Source organism: Cololabis saira, chromosome 11 (genome assembly GCF_033807715.1).
Source record: "Cololabis saira isolate AMF1-May2022 chromosome 11, fColSai1.1, whole genome shotgun sequence".
Classification (NCBI taxonomy): domain Eukaryota; kingdom Metazoa; phylum Chordata; class Actinopteri; order Beloniformes; family Belonidae; genus Cololabis; species Cololabis saira.
In genome coordinates this window covers 17,830,737-17,854,912 of record NC_084597.1, presented here as the reverse complement: position 1 = coordinate 17,854,912, position 24,176 = coordinate 17,830,737, and the positions used below count along the sequence as shown (strand labels likewise).

General features: G+C 42.2%; 1 protein-coding gene across 1 annotated transcript in view; it reads left to right on the top strand.

Annotated features, from left to right (window-relative positions):
* LOC133454431 (protein transport protein Sec31A-like) overlaps positions 1-24,150 on the top strand; it is a 48,848-nt gene extending 24,698 nt beyond the window's left edge. Inside the window, exons 3-23 of the mRNA XM_061733163.1 lie at positions 150-249; positions 324-485; positions 1,200-1,352; positions 1,441-1,656; positions 1,748-1,822; positions 1,900-1,941; positions 4,939-5,316; positions 7,664-7,775; positions 9,148-9,326; positions 9,411-9,537; positions 9,630-9,775; positions 9,893-10,066; positions 11,353-11,592; positions 13,254-13,355; positions 13,774-13,873; positions 16,303-16,692; positions 19,511-19,566; positions 20,928-21,176; positions 21,261-21,380; positions 21,463-21,534; positions 22,827-24,150. Coding sequence (XP_061589147.1) covers positions 150-249; positions 324-485; positions 1,200-1,352; positions 1,441-1,656; positions 1,748-1,822; positions 1,900-1,941; positions 4,939-5,316; positions 7,664-7,775; positions 9,148-9,326; positions 9,411-9,537; positions 9,630-9,775; positions 9,893-10,066; positions 11,353-11,592; positions 13,254-13,355; positions 13,774-13,873; positions 16,303-16,692; positions 19,511-19,566; positions 20,928-21,176; positions 21,261-21,380; positions 21,463-21,534; positions 22,827-23,006 — 3,373 coding nt within the window. The 3' untranslated portion in view covers positions 23,007-24,150. The remainder of the gene's footprint in view (positions 1-149; positions 250-323; positions 486-1,199; positions 1,353-1,440; positions 1,657-1,747; positions 1,823-1,899; positions 1,942-4,938; positions 5,317-7,663; positions 7,776-9,147; positions 9,327-9,410; positions 9,538-9,629; positions 9,776-9,892; positions 10,067-11,352; positions 11,593-13,253; positions 13,356-13,773; positions 13,874-16,302; positions 16,693-19,510; positions 19,567-20,927; positions 21,177-21,260; positions 21,381-21,462; positions 21,535-22,826) is intronic.
* The last annotated feature ends 26 nt before the right edge of the window (positions 24,151-24,176 follow it).

Genomic DNA, 24,176 nt, shown 5'->3' with positions numbered 1-24,176 from the left:
ATGATGGTCAAAGCCAAGAAAAACTGTTAAAACCTCATCCTTCACACTCTGTTTCCCTCCTGCTCTGCATCCTTGATCTCTGTTCCTCACAGTGTCTTCACTTAGAGCTTATGAACATATGTTTTATTTTCCTGTTCATTCTGGTGCAGCGGGGTCCTGGCCATCGCCTGGAGCGTGGCTGATCCGGAGCTGCTTCTGAGTTGCGGCAAGGACAGTAAGATCCTGTGCTGGAATCCAAACACAGCGGAGGTAAAAACTTTTACACATCGCTCAGTCGACGAAGTAAGTAAGATGTGTGCAAAAGGATTTTCTTGAATGTCCAGGTGCTGTACGAGCTGCCCACCAGCAGCCAGTGGTGCTTTGACATCCAGTGGTGCCCCAGAAACCCGGCAGTGTTGTCGGCGGCGGGCTTCGATGGACACATCGACATCTACTCCATCATGGGAGGCAGCAGCCAGGCGCAGAGCCAGAGACACGCTGACCAGGTGACATTTAAACACCCAAACAGAGGACGCCGTCTCACTCTGCGTTTGTGCTCAAAACTATTTGTGCAAATACTCTGGAGATAAACTGCTGCACGATGAGATGCCCACTGTGGGGACCTGCTAAAACACATCTACCTCCTCTGAGATGGTTCACCTCTTTCCTGACATTCATCATGTACACAGCTAAATGTAAATTATTACCAGAAAACTTACAATACATGTTTACTTTCAGTTTAAATAACGAAGATAGTCGCAGAAAATTTAATTTTAAACATTTATTTGCCCGAACAACCTTAAAGCAAATGAGCACTTCAATTGTTGGAATTAAGTTATGGAATTCATTAAATTATGATTTAAAGTGCTGTATAAACATATTTCAGTTTAAATATAAATTTAAAGAGAAAAAAATAGCAATGTATGTATGAAATAGTCTAAATATATGCGTATGGAGACAGACAATTTATTTTCTTGTTTTTCTTTTCTTGTGATATTAATTAAGTAATTGTGCAGACCATCTGTTATTATTGTTCAGTTTTCTTTTGAGGGAGGGGCAGGTATAATAAGATTTTCTTCTTCCTGCTCCTTTCTGGTTCTGGAATATGTTTTTGATTGTGTTTTCATTTTACTTGCTTGCTTTTTTTCTTTGCATATTTCCATGACCAGAATAAATAAAAATGAAATGAAATGAAACATTAGTTTTATGATTTTGTGCAGATCTGCAACTCTTTTGGAAACATGGATCCGTTTGGGACGGGACAGACGTTGCCTCCGCTGCAGCTGCCTCAGACCACTGACACTCCTGTCGCAGTCGCCCCCCTGAAGAAACCTCCCAAGTGGATCCGCAGACCCGTGGGAGCCTCGTTCGCCGTGGGTTTGATCCCTCTTTCCCTTTTATCGGTTTACAGGGGTAATAACGGTACCGGACGCTCTAAAAGTTTGGCCTATTTTCCCGTAGTTCGGTGGGAAGCTGCTGTCCTTGGAGAACACGCAGCCTCAGCAGCCCTCCTCGCATATTGTCCGCATCAGTCAGGTCGTTACGGAAACAGCTTTTCTGGAGCGCTCTGAGAAGCTGCAGGCCACTTTGAGCTCGAGCGGCTTCGTGGACTTCTGCCAGGAAAAGATCGATGCCACTGTGAATGAATTTGAAAAGACTGTTTGGTCTTTCCTGAAGGTACGAGTCAGAACCACAACCTTCTTGTTTTGAGTAAATAAAGTTGTTGTTTGATTTTAAAACCGCTGGTCTGACCATTTTGTGTTTTCAGGTTAATTTTGAAAGTGATGTTCGCAGCAAGTACCTGGAGCTTCTGGGGTACGACAAAGAGGAGTTGGCCTTTAAGGTGACTGGACGCCCGTGTTTGATATCATCCACATATCAGCTCGGTTCATACCCCTGTAACCGTCTGTTCGTTTCCAGATTTCAGCAGCCTTAGAGGAGAAACCCGCTGATCCTCCAGACGTAAGTTCAAACTTTTAATCGTCCAGAAATTTTTCAAGGAATAAGTTTGAGAAATAAACGGGCAAACGAATAAAATTACCTGGTGAAAAGTGCAGGTTTCAGTAGCAAGGAGGCAGGATTCTTCAGGAGGTGAAGGGGAATTGTGGGGAAGGTGGCTCAGTGGGTAGAGCGTTCGCCCATGAACCTGAAGGTCAGTGGTTCGAGTCCTAGTTCATACTGTGTCCACCAAAGTGTCCTTGGGCAAGACACTGAATCTCCAGTTGCTCCCGGTTGCCAGGCCAGCGCCGTGTATGGCAACCCCCGCCGACAACCGGTGTGTGAATGTGTGTGAGTGAGTGAACGTCTACAGTGCAAAGCGCTTTGGGGCTGTAGGAGTACAGCTGGAAAGCGCTGTATAAGTGTAAGCCATTTACCATGAAGACCGGAAAGTAGGGCTGGGCGATATGGACCAAAAGTCATATCTCGATATTTTCTAGCTGAATGGCGATACTCGATATATATCTCGATATTTTTTCTGTGCCTTAATTGGGGTTTCCCCCAAAGCATTATAGCATAGCATCTCTATTAGCTTCATTTTTTTCTGAGGCAAACCCTTAAAAAAACAGACAGTTTTAATACAAAGCCTCGTGCCAAATGTCACACAGGTTCCTTTATTAACAGAGGTCTGCACAATATCAAAATGTATAAAACAAATGAAATAAAAATAAACTGCCTGCATATGTAGAATAAAAATGCTTCTTGAATAAAATAAAACAAATATCCCTTTCCTGCATAACAATTAAATTAAAATACACTGTGCAATTAATACAATGTAGACAGTAACAGGCAGACTTTTCCACTGAGGTTGACAGTTGTGCAAATAACAAAACATTTGTGCAAATCTCAAATAAAACATTCAAGTCAATTTGTCACAAAATAAGCTATATCAAAATCATTAAAAAAAATAATTTTTAAATCGATATAAACGATATTGTCTCGTACCATATCGTGTTTGAAAATATATCGATATATATTAAAATCTCGATATATCGCCCACCCCTACCGGAAAGAGTCAGAAAAGGGCTGACATCCGTCCGTTCTTCTACAGTTTTACTCCCAAACCGCCTGTTGTGTAAATAATGAATCACCTTCCAACGGGGATATCGCAGGCATCGATGCCCGACCATGTCACCTGCCAAGATGTCCCTGAGAAGGAATCCCCACATTACTCCAAACACGCGCCGTTCCAGTCTCAAGACCAGACTCCGGGAAGTGTTGGGTCAGAAAAAGTGTCTGGCGTTTAAAAAAAAACAACTTGTGACACATCACTCCAGAACTGGATGATCTCCCGTGGAAACCCATGCAAAGCCGGTTAAAAAGGTGCTTTTTTACATATTTTCAATCTATCAGGTTTAAATTCAGGTTAATTCTGAGGCGCTTTAAGACCTCTCTGATCAGATTGGCTCCGTCCTGGTTGGCTGTGACCAATACAGCGACTTCTACCCTGGAAGATTGAAAGCTCTGAGTCCATTTCTCAAGTTCTGCAATCACGAAATGGTGCAAGTAGATGTGCTTTCAGTTCTGCTCCACGTTCTGAAGCCAGTCGGAGGAAGCGATTTTGACTCGCACAGATGAACACAGCAGAAAACAGGAAGATCAGCTTTCTTCAGCTGAAGCTGCTGGGCGTTGTCAAAGGGGGTGTCTTGCCTCCTGGGTTTGACCCTTTCCTGCTCGTTTGGTCCTGTACTTAATCAGAAATCCAAATCCACCTCTGATCCTGATCTTTTTGCAGCCTGTGTTTTTGTTAATTTCCTTTTTTTTTTTTGAGTTGAAGCACAGACCTAAAACTGGCTACTGGGTTTGTTTTGACCAAAAACATTGGAGGGATGAAAGCTGTGGAGCTGCTTCAGGGAACTTCTCAGTCTGTTTGAACCAGTGCTGCCGATGTAAAACCTGAAGCTATGTGCTCATACTTTCAAAAGACGACAATTACGCGTCTGGACCTGTCGTTTGACAGTGAACTTGTTTTTGATCAGTTACTGATCGGTTGCATAACAGATGAATCTCTTACTCTGAGGCAGGAGTAAAAAAAAAAAAAAAGACAAACATAAAGCAGATCTGAAGCACAAATGGCTGCAATGTCTGCAGTGCAGACAGAAAAATGAAAGGAAATGTCTTCTAACAGCTATGATAAGGTTCCTGTGGTGACAACGCAATCCAAAATAAAGTGATGCATGAACCACGTTACTCAAAAGTGAAGCTGAACTGCATCTTCCTCCAAGTGTCTCCAGAGTGAGCAACACTGTACAACATCAACATCACTGTGAGGTCTTCCTCTGGCTTAATTACCCTTAAACCCAACCTGGAAATGTTTAAATGCTCCTTAGAAACCAGATAACTTTCATGTTCAGGTTCAGATGGAATGAATGTGGCAAAAAAAAAAAAAAGATATTCTTTTAGAATGAAGTCCTATCAGCACTGGAAATGTACGGCCATAAATAACATTTACATTGGTTAGCTATCCAATACAATGTAACTGTTATAAACAAAATCCCAGTTCCTTTTCCTCTAAAACCAGCAGACTTCTCCTTCTTTTGCCTAAACACAATTGCACAGAATTCCCTCTGAGTGAGACATCTGTTCATATGTACAATATTTGACAGCAGCGCAGGTTTCTTCTGCCTTAAATCAAAGATTCGACTTATCAAGTTTTGGGAGCTACAACTGATGGAAGTTTCCTGAGTCTTTCAGCTTATGTTTGCAAATGGAAATAAGCGAATAATTAGGTCTCAGTTAGTTTTGCACTTGCACTCATCCAGGGGAAAGATATACATTTAGAGCCACGAAGGAGCTGTGCGGCAGCATTGAAGGTTTTTTTTTTTTTTTTTTTTTTTTTTTTTTTTTTTTTAAGTCAATACTGATCAGTGCAAGTAGTTTTTCTGGATGTCTGCTGTAGCTGCTGATCCCACGCAGTCTCATTTAACCTGGTCTTAGTTGATGTCCTACCTCTTTTTCCAGCTGGATGTGCCCGCTCCCACCTCCCTGCAGCCTTTAGAAGACCTCAGCCTCGCGCCACCTGTTGACACTCCAGAGGCAGCGTTCGACTTGATCGCTGCTGCAAACCTCCAACCGGCAGCCGCGCTGGACCTGAGCTCCAGTCTGGACCCGGAGATGGAGGATGCGGCAGCAACAGAGGACGCTGCCACCAGTGAACCAGATGCAATTATGGACCAGGCTCTCCCAGACGAGGAGGAGACTGAGGGGATTGCAGAAGAAGAAGGAGCAGAGGAAGAGGAGGAGGAGAAACAGGAGGAGGAGAAACAGGAGGAGGAGGAACAGGAGGAGGAGGAGGAGGAGGAGGAGGAGGAACAGGAGGAGGAGATCCCCTTGATTGAGGTATGATTCACTTTACTTCATCGTCGGAGTGTGAACACGACTGTCATCCTGGTAATCGGACCAGAACCCCGCTAAACCAAAATCTGTAACAAAACTATGAACGGATAAACAATGTATGTTGTCCATAATGACAACTTGGGGTGTGAATCTTACAGCGTCTCACAACCTGATTCAATCCAGATTCTCAATTTTAACCATTTTTGGTTCCAAATGACTTTTGGCTCATTAAAGGTGGATGTTGCAAATAATTAATAATAAAAACTGTTCTTAGACAAAATTTAACATTTATTATAAATATTTATTACAAAAAAATCCTATTTAAATTGACCAATAACTGTCCTGACCTTTTTAAAACAACTATTAGGATTTTCTTACCACTTAATTGCTTTATTTTATTTTCACCTTGCACTTCTGAATCGGTGGACTGTAACACCAGTTAAATATCCTGATTCTGAACATAAACGGAAGCAGAAAGTCACGATTAACCTGAGAGCCTGCTAGGAGGTCTGGTGTCTTTCTTTACTGATGTTCTGTCCGAGATCCGGACGGATATCGTCACTGATAAAATCCTGTAAAAGAGAGACTGGAAGTAGCGGACCGCTCAGATCCAGCTGCGTCTGTGAGAATCTGATCACCTCCGTATGTGGAAGAATCAGATCTTTCGTAGTTTTAAAGACGGTCAAACAACCTGTCTGAATTTGTGGAAAAAATCAGATTTGGGGTGGACGTCGGAGCAATCAAAGACGTTGGCCGTCACATCGTGTCTACTCTCACCCGTAAAACGCTTCAGTGTGCAGCTTTTCGGACACCTCTGTGACTAGGCCTGTGTTGAAAAAATCGATTTCCCAATTCTAAATCGATTCTCATATTAATTCCTAAAGATCGATTTTTTTTTTTTTTTTTTTTTTTTTTTTTTTTTGGGGGGGGGGATTTTTTTTTAATTTTCTTTTATTTATTTATTTATTTATTTATTTATTTATTTATTTATGTATTTTTTTTTCATCATTACATTACAACTTTTGGTTATTCCTTTTGTTTATCCCCAAAAAAGGAATGTTTTGTTGGAGACGAGAATAACTGGTGCCATGTTTTTGCCTTTAAATATGTTTAAAGGTATGAAAACATTAAAGTGTTCAGTTATAATTGCATACATTGTCTATATTTCATTACTTTATATACTGTCTTGGGGTTACATTTGCAAAAAATGCTAAAACCCAAATTCTCAAAAATTAAAAATCAAAATAGACCGAAAAAGGAACAAATAAAAATGGAATGTGGGAAAAAATAAAACAGTTTTAATCCGTCTGTTTGCTGCCCTGGATCTGTTTGGTAATTCTGGCCCACATGATGTTTCTGAAAGCAGTTCTATCAGCATTCTGGGAGCTGATTGGTCCTTACAGCATCAATAGCTGCCAATACTTGCTGTTGAATCTCAATATAACACTAGTAGTAATATTTTGCATAACTATAGTCATAATTCATGCAACAGCTCAAAAAATTGTTTTAATAAACATTAACCCAAATCAATATCGGAATCGAATCGTATCGAATCAAATCTTGATAATCGATTCTGAATCTTAAGAATCGGAATCGAATCGATTCTTGACATTTGAATCGATCCCCAGCCCTATCTGTGACGCCTCATTATGGGTTTCTTCCCCGGTGGATGAAGCAGCTGAAGAACTGAGAAGGTTCTTCATTAGCAACCGCTTCATTGTCCTGGTCGTCCTGACGACTGAAGGTCCGTGAGGTCCGCAGCCGTCTCTGTGGGAGATGATGTGGATGTGACTTACGTGGCTCGTTCTGACTCCTTCATTCTTCCAAATAACTGCAAGGTCAGCCCTTGTTGCCATGCCAACAAAGAGCGATCAGCTCATATTGTGATGTGAAATCACAAAAGAAAAGTCTGACGCTGCAGTCTACAAGCTGCGTGTCCAGACGTGTCAGAAAGCTCTGTGTTTGTCAAAATCCCCGTGAACATGTGGAACCGTTCTGCTTCAGCTTAGCAGCGTATTTTGTTAAATTCCCATTAAGACTCAGTGAGAGAAGTTTAATCAATGAGAAAAGCTGTCAGTCAGATAAAGACCAGTCCATTACAGCTCCGATGGCCCGTTGATGTCGTTACACTTACACAATCAAGACACCCGTGAGAACGTGCAGGTGCATCCTGGGTAGTTTCTAATGACTGAGTTATGGTACAAACATTTAAAGCTGCTCTTTTATGTTTGGGTGAAACTTTGGGTGAAGATGAGTCGTGAATGTGCTCGTAAGCCCTTTGACGCTTTATTGGCCAAGTTTGAACATGCCAGACAGGGAATTTGACTCTGGTGTTTGTCTTGTGTCTCAGGAGACGACTGCACAGGTGGAGGTGGAGGAGGCCAGTCCAGTCGAGACGCCGGCCGAGATCCCGACTCCACTTCCAACCCCGGCAGGAGGAGCCGCCCTGAGCATCAGCCAAGGTCCCAGCGTCGCTCTCACATTACGGTTAAACCAGTGAAAGTCCAAAAATGTTTCACTGTGACGTCCTTCAGTCTGCTGGCCTTCACGTTGTAGTTAAGGGGACAAAGCACCCAGGCCAGTTTAGGCAAAGTTAAACAAATGGTGGCGAAAACCAAAAGACTCACAAGAGACCAGTACCGGCGCAGACCTGTAACTGATGCTGCCAGAGTTGCTTATCCTCCTCTGTCAATCTATCAGATTAAAATGGATTTTAAACTTCACAGCGGGCGCGATAAGCGGCCTCGTGATGTTAAACATTGATTTAAACTTTAGGGAGGTGAGCTGGTTTGTTAGGGATGGCAGGTAATCATCACAACGGTGAGGATGAAACTAGGGCTGCAGCTATTGAATATTTTAGTAATCGAGTATTCTACTGAAAATTCCATCGATTAATCGAGTAATCGGATAAAACATATTTTTGTTTAGTTAAAGAGCAATTATAAATACACATAAGATATTAGATGTTAATTGACATTACTAAGACTAAATTATATAATACAGTAGGTTCATGGCTGTGCATTTAAAAACCCTGAACTTACACCAGTTGACCAAAAAATCACTGCCTTCACTCAAAAAACTAAGGATCTTACCAAGAAATGTTCTTATTTCTAACCTAAAAATGCCATTACACCTGATAACACACATAACTTAAAAGATTAGGTGTTTTCCCCACGTGTTTCAATTGAACTTTCATTTGTGTCAAACAAATGTTAAGTTTTAAGTTAGAGTTTTAGCAGTGTTCAAAATAAAATTATGAGACCTGCTGTATTGGAGCACATTTTCTTTTATTTAAAACTGTAGCGGGAACAGATGTTTAGAGGAACCTATGTATGTACTGGGTGAAGGCTGATTTATGGTTCCGCGTTACAACAACGCCGTACTACGGCGTAGGCTCTGCGTCGATTTAACGCGGAACAATAATTTTGGCTTCAGAGGCGGAACACATAGAAGAACGGACCAGAAGAATATAGAGTGGATTAAAAATAAAAGTTAAGCACTGAACTACATGTGTCTCCCGTCTGGGCCATTGCAGAATCATTGCCTGACCATGGCATGTTACTAAAACCAAACAAAAACCTTTTACGTGTGGGGCGTCAGCGCGTTGTGCCGCATTAAATGTAGTCGGGGCGAAATACCAGCTTTGAGCTGCAAAATTAAACGATTCCTTGAGGCAGAGAAAATTCCTCGATCATTTTTTGTAATCGAATTACTCTAATTATTCGAGGAATCGACACATATTTGCTTTTATTTTAGATGTTGAAATATCACAAAAGGGTTTTCGTTCATATTGAGATTTTACTTAAATATGGCTGGTTTTTGGTTTCCTGCCAGATGTGGATGGGCTGATCACGCAGGCCCTGCTGACCGGAAACTTTGAGGGGGCTGTGGAACTCTGTCTCCATGACAACCGGATGGCAGACAGCATCATCTTGGCCATCGCCGGAGGAGCCGAACTCTTGGAGAAGACCCAGAAGAAGTATTTCACGAGGACGCACAGCAAGATAACAAAGGTAACTGGCGAGGAAATGTTTGAATAAAAAAAAATGAAAAAGTGAGTTTGTGATTATTGACGTGAGCGTGGGCTGGTCCCGCAGCTCATCAGTGCAGTGGTGATGAAAGACTGGCACGACATCCTGAGGACGTGCGAGCTGCAGAACTGGAAGGAGGCTCTGGCTGCCGTCATGACCTACGCCCAGCCCGAGGAGTTCTCCTCCCTCTGTGGTCAGTCCTTGCCGTCTCTCCTGCAGCAGGGTTTCATTTCTCCTCTAAGTTTCTGCTCCTCAAACTGCTCCTTGTATTTCTTTTTATTCCAGATCTTCTTGGCAGCAGACTGGAGGCGGCGGAAGACGCTCGGCTGCAATCTCAAGCCTGCTTGTGTTACATCTCCGCTGGCAACGTGGAGAAGCTCGTGTCCTGCTGGACCCGAGCCCAAGAAGGACATTGTCCTCTTTCTCTGCAGGTACGGGGGAGAAAGTTCAAATAACTGATGGGGCAGCAGAACCGGTGTGGGGTGGGTTTTCGCCACAGTAAAAACCAGTATTTAATCCTGTTCATGTGCCGGGTTTCCACGTCTCAGGACCTGGTGGAGAAGGTCGTGGTGTTGCGTCGCGCGGTGGAGCAGACGCAGCACACGGGTCCCGTCGCCATCGGCATCCTGCTGGCTGAGAAGATGAGTCAGTACGCTGGTCTGCTGGCCTCCCAGGGCAGCCTGTCCACCGCCATCACCTACCTGCCCAATGACACCGACCAGGTAAGAAAACCGCTTGGTTGGTTTATTGATTACCGTATTGGCCCGAATACAAGACAGTGTTTTTTTGCATTGAAATAAGACTGAAAAAGTGGGGGTCGTCTTACATTCGGGGTCTAGACGTTATACCCATTCACAACACTAGATGGGGCCAGATATCTTTGAAGCGAATGCTGAACTAAACTCCCCAAGCAAAAGCGAACTCCTGTCACGAAGAAGAAAAATAAAAAATATAAAAAATAGCGCTAAGAAAATAAGAGAAGAGATAACAGAAAATGGAGAAACGAGAAAAATGGTTGGAAGATCGGCAGGTTAACCTGCAGCTGAGAAGTAATGATGCAAACTTCAAGATGATAATTTGAATGAGGCAAAATAACAATCTTTTTCTCTTGAATATATTGTTATAATCATTTGTTTCAGATGTACTGTAATTATTTTCTGTATGAAAATTGAATTTGATGTTCAAAAAGTCTTCAAAACTTGAGTCTTGAATAAGAGGGGGTCGTCTTATAATCAGGGTCGTCTTATATTCGGGCCAATACGGTAGTTGATTGATTGACTGACAGATATTCCATTCCATTATGTTAGCATTATGTTTGCTTTTCTTTAAAAAGTTGGAACACAGACAAATAAATTCAATGTTTATGAAGATTGAGATCCTCTTAGGTTTCTGACTAGTGGACGAGCTTTTGTTTTGTTCTATAATATTAAGAAACTTCTATGCGCAGCAGTACCACTTCTGATTTCATGGAGGCAGCACAACACTTGAAAGTTCATGTGTGATGTAAAACGCAGTGAAGTACTTTTCTAATGAGAATAAAGTGATAATCTAATAAAACCAGACGCGCTGGACCGTCCCCACTCATTAACTCTGTATTGAAAGAGACTCTTTTCTCAGCACAGCAGATCTAAAAAACCATGAGGTAAGAAGTGGTATTACTACATAGAGTGGCTTTAATATTTTATGAAGTTTTTTTTCTCATTATTTTTATTTCCTAATTACGTCAATAATTGGCGTTTTCTTCATTTTTTTTGCAAACGTGAGAGCTTTATGATGTTTCCATAAAGTATTCAAATGCTCCTTGATGTGAAACTGATATTTCAATTTAAACCATTTATTGGACAAAGACTGTGTTTAAAGATACATAGATACTTGTAGACTAAGTCACCTATGATATAATATATATACCCAAACTCAGAATCAAAATGTAGTTTAAGCTATTTTACAAACTGCTGGTACAGTTTTGTAAATGAATCCAGAAATTAATTTGTCCAACTTCTCCATCCAGGTGTCCGTGCAGCAGCTCCGGGACCGTCTCACTCGAGCTCTGGGGCAGCAGACGGCAGCTCCTGCACAAACCCAGAGAGGTTCCCGTCCATCTGAGAGGCCTCAGCCCGGCTCTGCTCTGCCCCGTCAACCCTACGCTGTGGCCCAGCCCGCCGGGCCGCCTCAGCCCACTCCGGCTCCGGCTCCAGTACCGGGACCTGCTCCTGCCTCTGCCCCAGCACAGCCGCAGTATTACCAGCCGGTATGTCACACCGTCAGCACACAAACTGGTTCTATAAACTTACAGCCGTGTGTACAAGTTTTCCCCCCGCCCACCTTTATGTGTGTGTAACAAACATAATGAAAATCACCTGATCCTCATTGGTCTCACCTCAGACGAGAAACGACATTATATTTTGCTACCCGTCAGCCCCTGGTGAATTGATCATTATCAATTGTGCAGAACTCTATAAAAACAGTTGTCATAGGACTTTGCTAGTGTGGAGCATTCATGGTCTGTAACATAGTGCCAAGAGGGAAAGACATCAGTAATGGTCTTGAAGAAACCACTGCTCCTGCACATCACTTGCGCAATGTTACAAAGCCAGTGCTCAATAGTTTGGAATCCATTTTTCTTTACAAGGTTGCTTAGGCTCATCTTTTTTAGGCATTAGCTTATGTGCCGTGGCACTGTCCATGAAAGCCATTCGGTCTGCTTGCTATTTATGGTTGTTGAACTCTGCATTGCTTGAAAATGGTTTTAAAACTCTTACCAGACTGATGTGCAGTCAGCATATGCTTCTCCTAATCCACTGCTGATGTCGTTCCCACTTGGTGTTGCATTAACACACTCGAATGCTTCAAAGCAGAGAACAGCCAAAACTTTTATAGCTTTTATAGCTTTTATAGAAGTCTGCACTCCTGCTGATCAGTTCATCCAGGCCCCATGATCAGCAGCACCAGGCTGCAACGTTTACCGTATTGCCCCGAATATAAGACGACCCTGATTATAAGACAACCCCCTCTTTTTCAAGACTCAAGTTTATTAAAATACTTTTTGATCACCAAATTCAATTTTTATACAGAAAATAATGACAGTACATCTGAAACAAATGATTATAAAAATATATTCGAGAGAAAAAGCATGTTATTTTGCCTCATTCAAATCATCATCTTGAAGTTTGCATCATAACTTCTCAGCTGCCGGTTAACCTGCCGATCTTCCACCCACTTTTCTCCAGATTGTCGCTATGTTTCTCCTTTTTCTGTTATCTCTTCTCTTATTTTCTTCTCTTTTCTTTCTTACCGCTATTTTTATTTTTATTCTTCGTGCTACCACTATTTTTATTCTTCGTGACAGGGTTCGCTTTGGCCTGGGGAATTAAGTTCAGCATTTGCTTTAAAGATATCTGGCGCCATCTAGCGCTGTGAATGGATATAACGTCTAGACCCCGAATGTAAGACGACCCCTTCGGGCCAATACGGTAAAACCTCAGGTAGCAGTAAGGGGGTACTTGATATTTCCCACATTATTTATTTATTTTTTCTTTCTTTTTTTGCTTAATTTTTGTTTTAGAAAATAGTGCCATGGTGAAAAAAGTTGAGTGTTGTCTGTGTGAGGTTAGATTAAGACTTCTGCACACGCCTGTACAATGTGTCCTGGACAGCCGTCAGCCCGGTGTTGTGTTCATTACTTTTTGTTTTGTATTCATCACCTTGACCTCATCCTTTCTTGCCCGGGTGTAAACGCTTTGACAGGGGTTAGGGGGGTGTTGAGCTTTAAATCTTGGCTCTGCTGTCGACGGGTGTTATATCCTGGACATTTGGGGAGTTGTTGTAGTGTGATTTGGTTTGCCCGCCCTCCCCTCCCGTCCCATGCCACGGCCATCATTGCCCTGTGCCGTGTGTCTCTGTGTGATTCAGGTGAGGGCTGCCTCCACTGTCACCTCCTGGAGTAACCAAACTCCCACAGCCCTCCCCAATGTCCCTCCTCCTCTTCAAGTAGGCAGCGCCTCAGAGCCGCAGGTATACCAGCCGCCCACCAAACCTCCATACACATCTCACTAAAGACAAAAAAAAAAACTGGTTTCATTAATCAGACACATCCTTGGTATCTCAGCGTGGTGCTCTGTCTGTGGTAACGCCCTTCCCTGCAACTACACACCCACTTCCTGTTCGTACTATGATGTCCTGAGGCATCTTAATCAATCAATCATCTAACTCATCGGATTTATTGAATGACTGCAAAGGTCTTACTTGATACTTTAAATCCACATGCCTGATATTACTCGCTGAAGAGAATATTTGACAGATAATTTACCACGTGACTGTTCTGCCGCCCGTTTGCAAAGTTACACTGTTAAAATACACGGATGGATATTGATAGACGTCCCTCTGCCTCTTGTCTTCAAATGGCTTCAGATATGCTTTGCTGTTTCCTCAGGTGGAGCCTCCAAACCCCATGTATGGGATGCCCGCTACCGGCCCAGCAGCGGCTCCTCCACCCTCCTCTTCTGCGGCGTACTTATCCCAGCAGTACCAACGTAAGTGTTCAGATCTGTAAAACATGTAAAACTCCGCTGTAAAGGAAAGCTGTTGACTGTTGGTTCATCAGTCAATCTTTATTTGAAAAGCACTTTCAAAACAACCAGGTCCGACCAAACTGCTTCACATTTAAAATCTAATTAAAACATAGACTTCAAATAATCATAAAACTTAAGGGGTCAGAAGTTTCCGTCTAAATTTGTTGTAAACTTAAATCATCAAATAAAAAAGCTAATTTCTGTTTATTGAGATTATCAGACTTGAGGGGCGTGGATCCACAGAACTGCAGAAAAAGCGGATGTAAATGTCACAACCATATTTAAATAAGCATCATGGGAAACTGGGTACCTGAAAAAGCAGCATCAGTAAGCCCCGCCCCTCATGCAGATGAGCCAATGGCTGTTGAGTAGGAGATCCACAGGGACTAGAGCCAGGACATCTGTACTTTTCAGATCCATAGAAAAACATAAAGGGTTTATGCCCAAACAGATTTCAACCGACGTCTCAGTGGTACTTGTGATACTGATCCAGGTATCCAGAGACTATGAATGATGGAGTTTATTTAATTTTCCATTTATTAAATCCAAGCAAACCAGAGCTAAGTAATCAGAAGAAACCACCACTTTTGTATCTAGAAGATAGCAAGAATGTTAAATCTACTGTGAGGTCACTAGCAGTATCTTCATAACTCCTCTGCGGTGCATGAACAGTGTTGATATTGGATCTTGTCATCCCTGATCGTGACGACGGTAAGATGAAGCTTCTGTAAACTCTCCCATAAAGTTTAACCTTGTCACCAATCCCATCCATTTTTAGATTTTCTAAATGTCCTTCTATGACATGTCTATGTCCCATTTTGAAAGGTGGCCCTTTTGGTGTCTGAAAATTATCCAAAACATCCTAGGAAAAGGTTTTCACCCAGCCTGTAAGACTGTAAACAATGCTGATAGATGCCCAAGTTAGTAACAGTAACTAAGGGGGGCGGGCTTAATGAGGGGTCATTTAAACTGTTGGTGGACCATCATAGAAGAAGAGAAAAGTTCATAAGTTCCTTCAGGAGGAGACTGGGTGTTATTGTTAAATCAACATCAGTTGTTCATCAGCTTTCCTGCCTCTGCAGACGTTTGAGATGTCTTTCTGCTTCTGCTCGTCTGGTTGTTGCTGCATCTACGTCACACGCTTCATTTCTCTGATTATGTCTGTCCAACGGTCTCTAGAGGCAGCGTTTGTATCCATTGGTACTAGTGATGCACCGAAATGAAAATTTGTGGCCGAAACCGAAACCGAAAATAATAATAAACACTTGGCCGAATACCGAACAATACCGAACATGGTTCTTCGCAGTTTTTCATTTATTTTGCCAATTTTTTCACCATTGCATGAATCAAATAAATTTGATTTAGGCATGCTTTTAAAAGAAAAATATCTTTTACAAAATTACAAGGTAGAAAACATTTGTTGAACATAAAAAACTGAACATTTTTTAATTTCCCAGCATTTCTTAAATATTCCAGCAGACATTTTACCAGCAAAGAACAATAACTTAAAATAAATAAATTAGCAAAATACATTTTTTGGCCATCTTTGAGCTTACGTTAGGCTTAACTTACTTAACATTGTAACATAGGCCTTAAAACAATAAAAATGCATTAAAGCGCTCAGGGTTTTTTATCATTTCAAATGATAAATCAAACTTGTATTGCTGAAAGACTTTGCAGATGTGCCCCCTCTAGATATTTGAGCAGAACATTCATTGCAAACAGCCATTCTTGTATTATTCTTTGCCACTCTAATATACTTCCACACTGCTGACATGTTTGCACCACACCACTTCACTCCGCGCTCTTCGCTGTTTGATTTCGTCATCTAAACGCACCTGTAATAGATTGATTTATGTTGTTTTGGTTCCACCTGCTGGTGAATGTTAGTTCAATTCTTATGTGGTTAGTTTTTTGTTGGCCAACGATTTATGTGGTGCGCAACAGTTACGGAGCGGCCAGTCTATTTATATTACAACGCCGTTATTAATTGTTCGTTTTTTTTCCCACTTATTCCACCGAACACCGAAAGTGTTTTTTTGCCATTTTCGGCCGAACAATTTCGGTTACCGAACAATCGGTGCATCACTAATTGGTACTGTCCTCTTGAGATCCAAGTCTCTTCCAGAGTAACCAGATTAATTAGTGATGAGGAATGATGCGACTGGTGCAGCCAACACTTTTCCGCGTGTCTTTTACTGTTATCTTTGAAACAGCAAACATTTCTCCTGAGGAATGTTTGACTCTGACATCTGATCTGCTGTGTTTGACACTAACAGAGTATGCGACTGCTCCAGATGTTTTATCTCTTTGCCTGTTGTCTTCTTTTGACTTACAAGTTAAACATTAAGCAGGTTTTGTTGCATGATTCACTTGTTTTTCACTAACAGAACATCCTGTAGGAGCTCCAGCCTTCTCCCAGGTCAGCCAGTACCCTCCTGGAGCCGGGGGGCAGCCTGTCTATCAGCCTCTTCAGTACTCCTCTGCTCCTCCTCCTCCCCATAATCCTCCCCCCGAGGCCTCCTCGCACCCCCCTCACCCTCCCGGCTTCCTCTCTCAGTACATTCACCCCGTCCCGTCTCAGCTGGCACCTCCTCTCTATCCGGGACCACCTCCCATCAGCCACTGCCTGTCCTCCTCTCCTCCTTCCTATGTTCCTTTCTTTCCCACCTCATCTTCCTTTCCCGCTCCTCCGTCCTCTGGAGCGTCTTTCCAGCATGGCGGTCCAGGATCTCCTGTGTCATACATGCCTCCTCATCCTCCGCTGAGCGGATTCTCAGGTACACAGCTAGACGCCGGTGTCCACCTGTCTGACATCAGGTCTGCATGGCTCTGATCGTCCTTGCTGTCACAGCGGTAATGACAAACCCACTCAGCCTGACTGGTTTCCAGTGTCCTCTGTCCACTCCCACTGATGCCACTGGAATAATGTCATTCTCCCACATGTTAAAGCTTGAGAAGCTGATGCGTGTTGACTTCAGGAGGGCCGTGATGTTGATATTGTAAATAATGTTAGACCATCGTAATCAAGTCCTGCTGTTCCAGGAGTGGATCACATACAGATCATTTTGTAAATTTAAAACATTTTTTTAAAGACCATTTCCAGTTAATAGCACTTAAACACCAAGGAGCTACGTGAGTGAGCACATTTCAAAAATAATTGTTTTTTTTTCTCTCAGAAAATGGCAAAATAAAAAAAAAATTAAAAATGTTTTTTCACCATCATAGATTATGTTCCAATGCAAAACTCCTCTCAGTATCTTGTTCCTGTTTAGTTCTTTCTGTTCAAAGTTTTTTTTTTTTTTTTTTTTAATCCCTGATTTTTTTATTTTATTTTTTTTACCCATTTCATCACCCAGTGCTCTACCTAAGCTTTGGCATTGCTCCCCTCTGTCAACCCCGGGAGGGCTCTGCACTGAGCTCAAGTCTCCTCCTTAACCTGAGGAGTGAGCAGGCCGCTTCTTTTCACCAGACAGGGTGAGGATTCTCTGACCGGACGTAGCGTGTGGAAGGATCACGTTATTCCGGCCAGATCCTCCCCACCCCATCTGGCACCCCGGTTGGCCTGAGGGGGCATGTTTTGGTGAGGGTAGCTCACATTAGCTACCCAAGGGAACATGGGGAGAACATGCAAACTCCACACAGAAAGGCCCTTTCACCAACCCCACCCAGGGTGTGGGTGCTGAAGTCATGGGGGAACTAACACGCACTTCAGCGCCCACAGCGTCCCCGTCGGGAATTGAAACCAGGACCTTCTTGCTGTGAGACGGCTGCACTACCTGCTGTGCCCCCGTGTTCAAAGTTTTAACCGATAAAATGAAAAAAAAAAAAAAAAAAACACTTCTGGAAAAGATCACCTACTCCACCTTTTAATTTTGCTAAATGTGAGATTTATGCTTTCAACTATTCAAAAAACAAAGAGAAAATAAATGCTATAATATACACTACAGTACTGTGGTACTGAGTGGGGATGGTCGGCATTTCTTGTAATACAAGGTTTTTCCACTAGAGGGTACCTTTGTTGTGTCCTACACCAACACATTAACTTAATGCTGCCCCCATGTGGTTTGGAGTGGTATTAATGGATTGTGGCTTTATGGGGAATATGAGTTCCTCCTGTTTTTTTTTTTTGTTTGTTTTTTTTATTAAATTTTAACTTTTGTTTATTTACATGTAGAAAAAAGATATTGACTTTAGGGAAAGAACTTTTTTGTTTTATTATTCATGTTTTGCAGAAAAAGTAATATGAGATCATTTAAAACATTTGATGCCTCTTTGACAAAAGTTTATATTAGAGGTGGCAGGTTAACTAAAAAAAATTAAATACTGATTCACTCCAGTTGTACTTAAAATGCAAAACAGCAAAATCAACATTTTAATTGAATGTCTCTTAAATGATCAAGACTGTTATTCCAGTGGCACATTGCAGGTGACTCATTTCTGCAGAGATGTCTGAGAAGACAAGGAACCTGACTTCAGTTTTAATTAAACACATCTGATGAAACGTAATCATGACGGCCTTATTTTAATCTGTAAAGATGTTTGCAGTGCATCTTATTTCATATCTGGTTGTTATGTGTCGGGGTAATAAATCACCTGGTTCTGGGTAGATCTTAACTGAGGTCAGTAAGCCTGAAAATGACAACAAATGATACTTCCTGTCTTTATTTGCAAAAACTTTGGTAAAAAAAAATATATATATATATATATATACATACATACATACATACATACATACATACATACATACATACATACATACATACATACATACATACATACATACATACATACATACATACACACACACACACACAAAAAAACTTGGGTAAAACATATATTACCCAACTTTTTGTAATAAAGACAGGAAGTATCATTTGTTGGGCTTGAATCATAGCTTTGTGTCAGTTAGGGACCCCATTGAAATTTAGTTGAATACTTCTGGAGCATTCAGGTTTGCATTAACACAATGCCAAAGAAGAAAGACATCAGTGGTCCTCGAAAAGAAGCTGTTGACACCCACCCTGTTGGGTTTCATTTACAAAAATTCACATCAGTTGGACGTCCCACTAAGTTCAGCTCCATCAGATCATGCGGTGCTTAGTCTGAGATCTCAAATGTGTGTCAAGCTCTCAAAGCCTCAGTTAGTATGTGAAACGCTAAACTGCTTAAGAATATACCTAGAAAAAAAACTGAATGTACTTTGGAGATGTTTGGTGAAAATCAAACAAGGCACATCAGCACCAACAGGAAGTCAGCTGTGAAGCACGGTAGTGTAGGGCGGGTTATGTGGGATTTCTCCGCAGCAGCAGGACCTGGATCATTTCAGTCAAGGAGTCGACCACCAAATCTTCTGTGTACCAGAGTTTTCTAGACGTTCTGACATCTCAAACACATTAGCAAATGTATAAAAATAAGTTATTTTGAGGTTCTGCTAAGAACCGGGACGAACCAGATGTTTTGTTACATCTTGATGCGAAAAACCTTTTAACTGAAGTAGGGTGCACTTTTTTATATGATTGTAGTGGGACTTTGAGTAATGTGTTTGCAAAGATTCAAAAACTTGAAATACTAACGAGGAGCCTGTTTTCTCCGTAGGACCTCAGAACGGCTGGAACGACCCTCCAGCACTCACCCGAGTACCAAAGAAGAAGGTAGGTTGATGTCAATGCAGAAGCCGGGCAGATCACTGCAATGGTTTTTAAAGACCTCCAATTCAGGGGTAGTTATTATTAATAATAATAATAATAATAATAATAATAATTGAAGCTGCAAGCAGCGATGAACGGGCCCTCGCACGTGTAATTTTCACCAATAAAGGTCAAAAACTCAGAACTAAGTCCGATGACACAACCCATGACTCTTTGTCAAAACATTCAAAAGTTATGGCAGAAAATAGGAACTATCAAATATCAACCAATCAGAAGAAGGGGCGGGGTTAATTTGCACCAATTAAGGCGACTGAGTCAAAACAGAGTCCGATGATACCACCCACATGTCTTTATCACAACCCGTTCAAAGGTTATGGCACAAAATAGGATCTATCCAATATCGTCCAATCAGCTACTAGTATCACTTCCTGTTTAATGTTGAAGTTTGACGCGGCGCCACGGCCACGCCATTTCATGAAAATTCACGATTTTGATAACTTTTCAAAATCGGACGATCGGACGATCCTGCTAGGAGGAGTTCATTAAAGTACCACACGTGAAAATGGCATAAATTGCGCCAAAATTACACGATTAATTCAAAATGGCCGACTTCCTGTTTGGTTTCGACATGGCGCCAAGAGACTTTTCTTTAAGTTGCGCCATGATACAGGTATGTACCGATTTTCGTGCTTGTACGTCAAACCGTATTGTGGGGCTTGAGGCACAAAGTTTTCTAGGGGCCATTTTGTGAGCCATTTTGCCACGCCCATTAATGCAAACCATGAAATATCCAATTTTTTGCCAGGCCTGGCTTGCGTGCAAAATTTGGTGACTTTTGGGACACGCTTAGGGGGGCAAAAAGGCCCTCCTTTTGTCGGAAGTAGGAAACAAAAAACAAAAAAAAATCCTACAGATACAATAGGGCCTTCGCACTGTCAGTGCTCGGGCCCTAATAATTCAATTTATTTAGAGGTGCCTTTCAGGTCACCCAAGGTCACTTTACAAAAGATACAACATACATTTTATAAGTTAAAATACAATTAATCCAAAAAAAGCTGCAACAGACAGAATCAAAAAGTACATAAATCAATAAATAAAACAAACTGGTGTAGTGTATTGCACAGTGACTGGTTAAAGTGAGTGAGCGAGTTTAAACAGGTGAGTTTTGAGTTGGGTTTTGAATGTTGTGATGGAGTCTGTCTGTTTTATGTGTGGGGGGAGGGAGTTCCAGAGTCTGGGTACTGAACAACTGAAGGCTCGGGCACCCATGGTGCTGAGGCGTGAAGTGGGAATGATGAAGTCCAGCAGAGGTTGGACTGAGGTTCTGAAGTCACGTGTTTTCAAATGTTTTTGTCTTTAATCAGCATGCCCCACAGAACTACACTCCTCCGGCGCCCATCACGGCTCCCATCATGGCCCCGCTGGGCGCTGACCCTCAGCCCCAACCAATGACCTCCGGGGCCATGCAGACCATGGTGCTGGGCCCCCACGGTGCCCAGGTCCCCTACTCAGGCATGCAGCAGCAGCCGCTCTCCTCTCCGCCCATGAACCCTGCGATGCCCAACACCAGCGGGGAAGGTGCACCAGGAGCACCGACAGGAGAAATGATCCAGGTACGCTAACACACTAAAGTCTGGACCTCATCGAAGATCTGCTGTTCATGACCCGTCTGTGTCTCATCATCACGGTCCTCTCAGACTCTGCAGTCCATCCCTGCTGAGAAGATCATGAAGAAGCCCATCCCTGATGAACACCTGATCCTGAAGACCTCATTCGAGGGGCTGATCCAGAAGTGCTTGGCTGTAGCTACCGACCCTGTGAGTCCGCGGCGGAGGTGGTAGTTTACCTAATTTCTGTTGGACACGTTTGACTGATTTCTCGTGTTCAATCTTCCCGCAGCAAACCAAGAGGAAGCTTGATGAGGCCAACAAGCGCCTGGAAGCTCTCTACGACAAACTCAGAGAGCAGACGGTGAGTGTTTGACTAGATTGAAACGTTTGTTCCTTCCACTTAAGAAACTTCCTACTGCAAACATTTCTCTGATTTGAAAAGTTCCAGTTGGACACGGTTTACTTCGCTGCACCGCTATAGCACCCGTTCCTAAAGATCTTCAGGCCTTTCACACAGGAAGCAAAGTTTCCAGTAAATACATTTCAATTTTGTCCAACTGGGTCCAAAATTCAAAGGTCATGTAGCGCCAATAAGTAAAAAAGTCTGAAGGGCTGAAGAACTTAAAAGATTGCATCAAACCTTCACTCCAGGTCAGTCCCCCCACTAGAGGCCGTACGAGGTGTCAGTGGAGACCAAAACCAGTGAAGGACTGTTGTCCATCCATCCACTTATCCTGGTTTGGCTCTCGGGGCAGTAGACTGAGCAGAGAGGCCCAGTCCAGAGGTCCGGTCCATCTCATCCAGTTGCTCCAGGAGGACATCAAGATGTTTCCTTGCCAGCCGAGAAGTAAAATCTCTCTGGTGTGTCCTGCGTCTCTCGAGGTCGTCCCTCGGTTTTATACACCCAAAAAAACTTCCGAGACGTCCTAACCACAGGCGAGGGTAGGAAGAATGGACCGCTTCCTCTAGTGATGCACCGATTGTTCGGTAACCGAAATTGTTCGGCCGAAAATGGTAAAAAAACACTTTCGGTGTTCGGTGGAATAAGTGGGGAAAAAAAACGAACAATTAATAACGGCGTTATAAAATAAGGAAATAGACTGGCCGCTCCGTCCCGTAACGTTGCGCACTACTGTACATAAATCGTTGGCCAACCAAAAACTAACCCCATAAGAATTTTACCTAACATTCACCAGGAGGTGGAACCAAAACAACATAATGCTGGGAAATTAAAAAAATGTCATTTTTTTATGTTCAATAAATATTTTCTACCTTGTATTTTTGTAAAATATTTTTTTCTTTGAAAAGCATGCCTAAATCAAATGTAATTGATTTATGCAATGGTGAAAAAATTGGCAAAATAAATGAAAAACTGCTGAGGAACCATGTTCGGTATTGTTCGGTATTCAGCCAAGTGTTTATTATTAGTTTCGGTTTCGGCCACAAATTTTCACTTCGGTGCATCACTAGCTTCCTCTCAACCAGGAATGTGAACCAGACTCTCACATTGTCACTACAGGGACTGAATGACCCGTAGCAACAGAACCAGTGTAGTGAAGCACGTGTGATTTTAGAACTTCGGTGTTGCTTTGGGTGGGACTTTTTTCATAAAGCAGCAAATATCAGGTGACGTGCCTCTGTCCTTCCCCGCAGCTCTCCCCGGCCATCGTAGCCGGACTTCACAACATCGCCAGGAGCATCGAGGCCCGCTGCTACGCCGACGGCCTCAACATCCACACCCACATAGTCAGCAACAGCAACTTCAGCGAGACGTCGGCGTTCATGCCCGTCCTGAAGGTGGTGCTGACGCAGGCCAACAAGCTCGGTGTGTGACCAGAAACGCAGCCTCTCGTCTGGCTGGCGGGTCGAGGCCGAACCGAGCGTCCACTCGCTTGGCAGGGAGATCCATTTGACTCGAATTCGGAGGGAAAAACACCACAATGACGTTCTGTTCTTTGTGCCATTCAAGTTTTTAATGATGCAACTTAAACAAGCCATGAGGTCGGTCGCTCTCAGTGGTGAAAGTAACGTGTGAGCCAAACAAATGGATATTAAAAATAGCACCTGAACAAGCAGATGGGCCCACGGGCTGCAGGATGAAACACTCGTCACTCAAATTTCAGGTCTCCAGGACTCGTGTAGGAAAGTGCAACAGTCTTATTGAAGTGCAACTAAAATTTAGGAAAACAAAACCAAGAATTTTATCAAATAGAGGAAAAGCAACAGCACGCTTGTGAATTTTGAAGTCTTTTCTGTCCGCGTAATCAGAATAAATGTCATTTTAAAGCGTTAAATTAATGTCAATCATGTATGCATGCTTTTAACTCGCAGATCATGCAAATTTTAAGCTTGTCCTTCTTTATAATCTATACATTTCACTTACAATACTGTCACAATTTAAAATCCATATATTAAAAAAAAATACTTTTTTTTTTTAAATAATTTTAAATAATGAACAGCAACTACGAAAATATGGATGAATTAAAAACAGGACGTCATGTCATCAGAAGTTTTTTTTTATTCCTCTTATTATTTCTGTAAACCCTCTTTCTGCTCTCAGACTTACTTTCACCACTGGCGCCTCCGGGGTCAATATGTTAGATCGTCGTGTGAAGCGGTGCATCCTCACACGCAAGAGCATTAATGTTTTATTTGATTTCTTTTTTTATGTCTAATTTTTTTATTTCTGTAATCACATGGCTCAGCAGAGTGCAATAAAGTTTAGAAAAATAGGCTTTTATGGAATTTAAAAGTGTGCATGCTCTAGAAAACCCCATCAGTTGTTTTTCAGCTGTTATTATCAGCGGTTATTATCTGTTGGTCAGTCGGAGCTCTGAGGGAAACTGGACGGAAACTTGATTTCATTCCAACCGCAACGAAGGCTGCAGCCTCACTTTTGTTGTTAATAAAAGAAAACGTGTCTTTGTTTTAGATTGACAACAGGCAATATTTTCAATAAATAGTATTTATTTACAAATGTTGTGCTTTTTCTTCGTTTTTAAT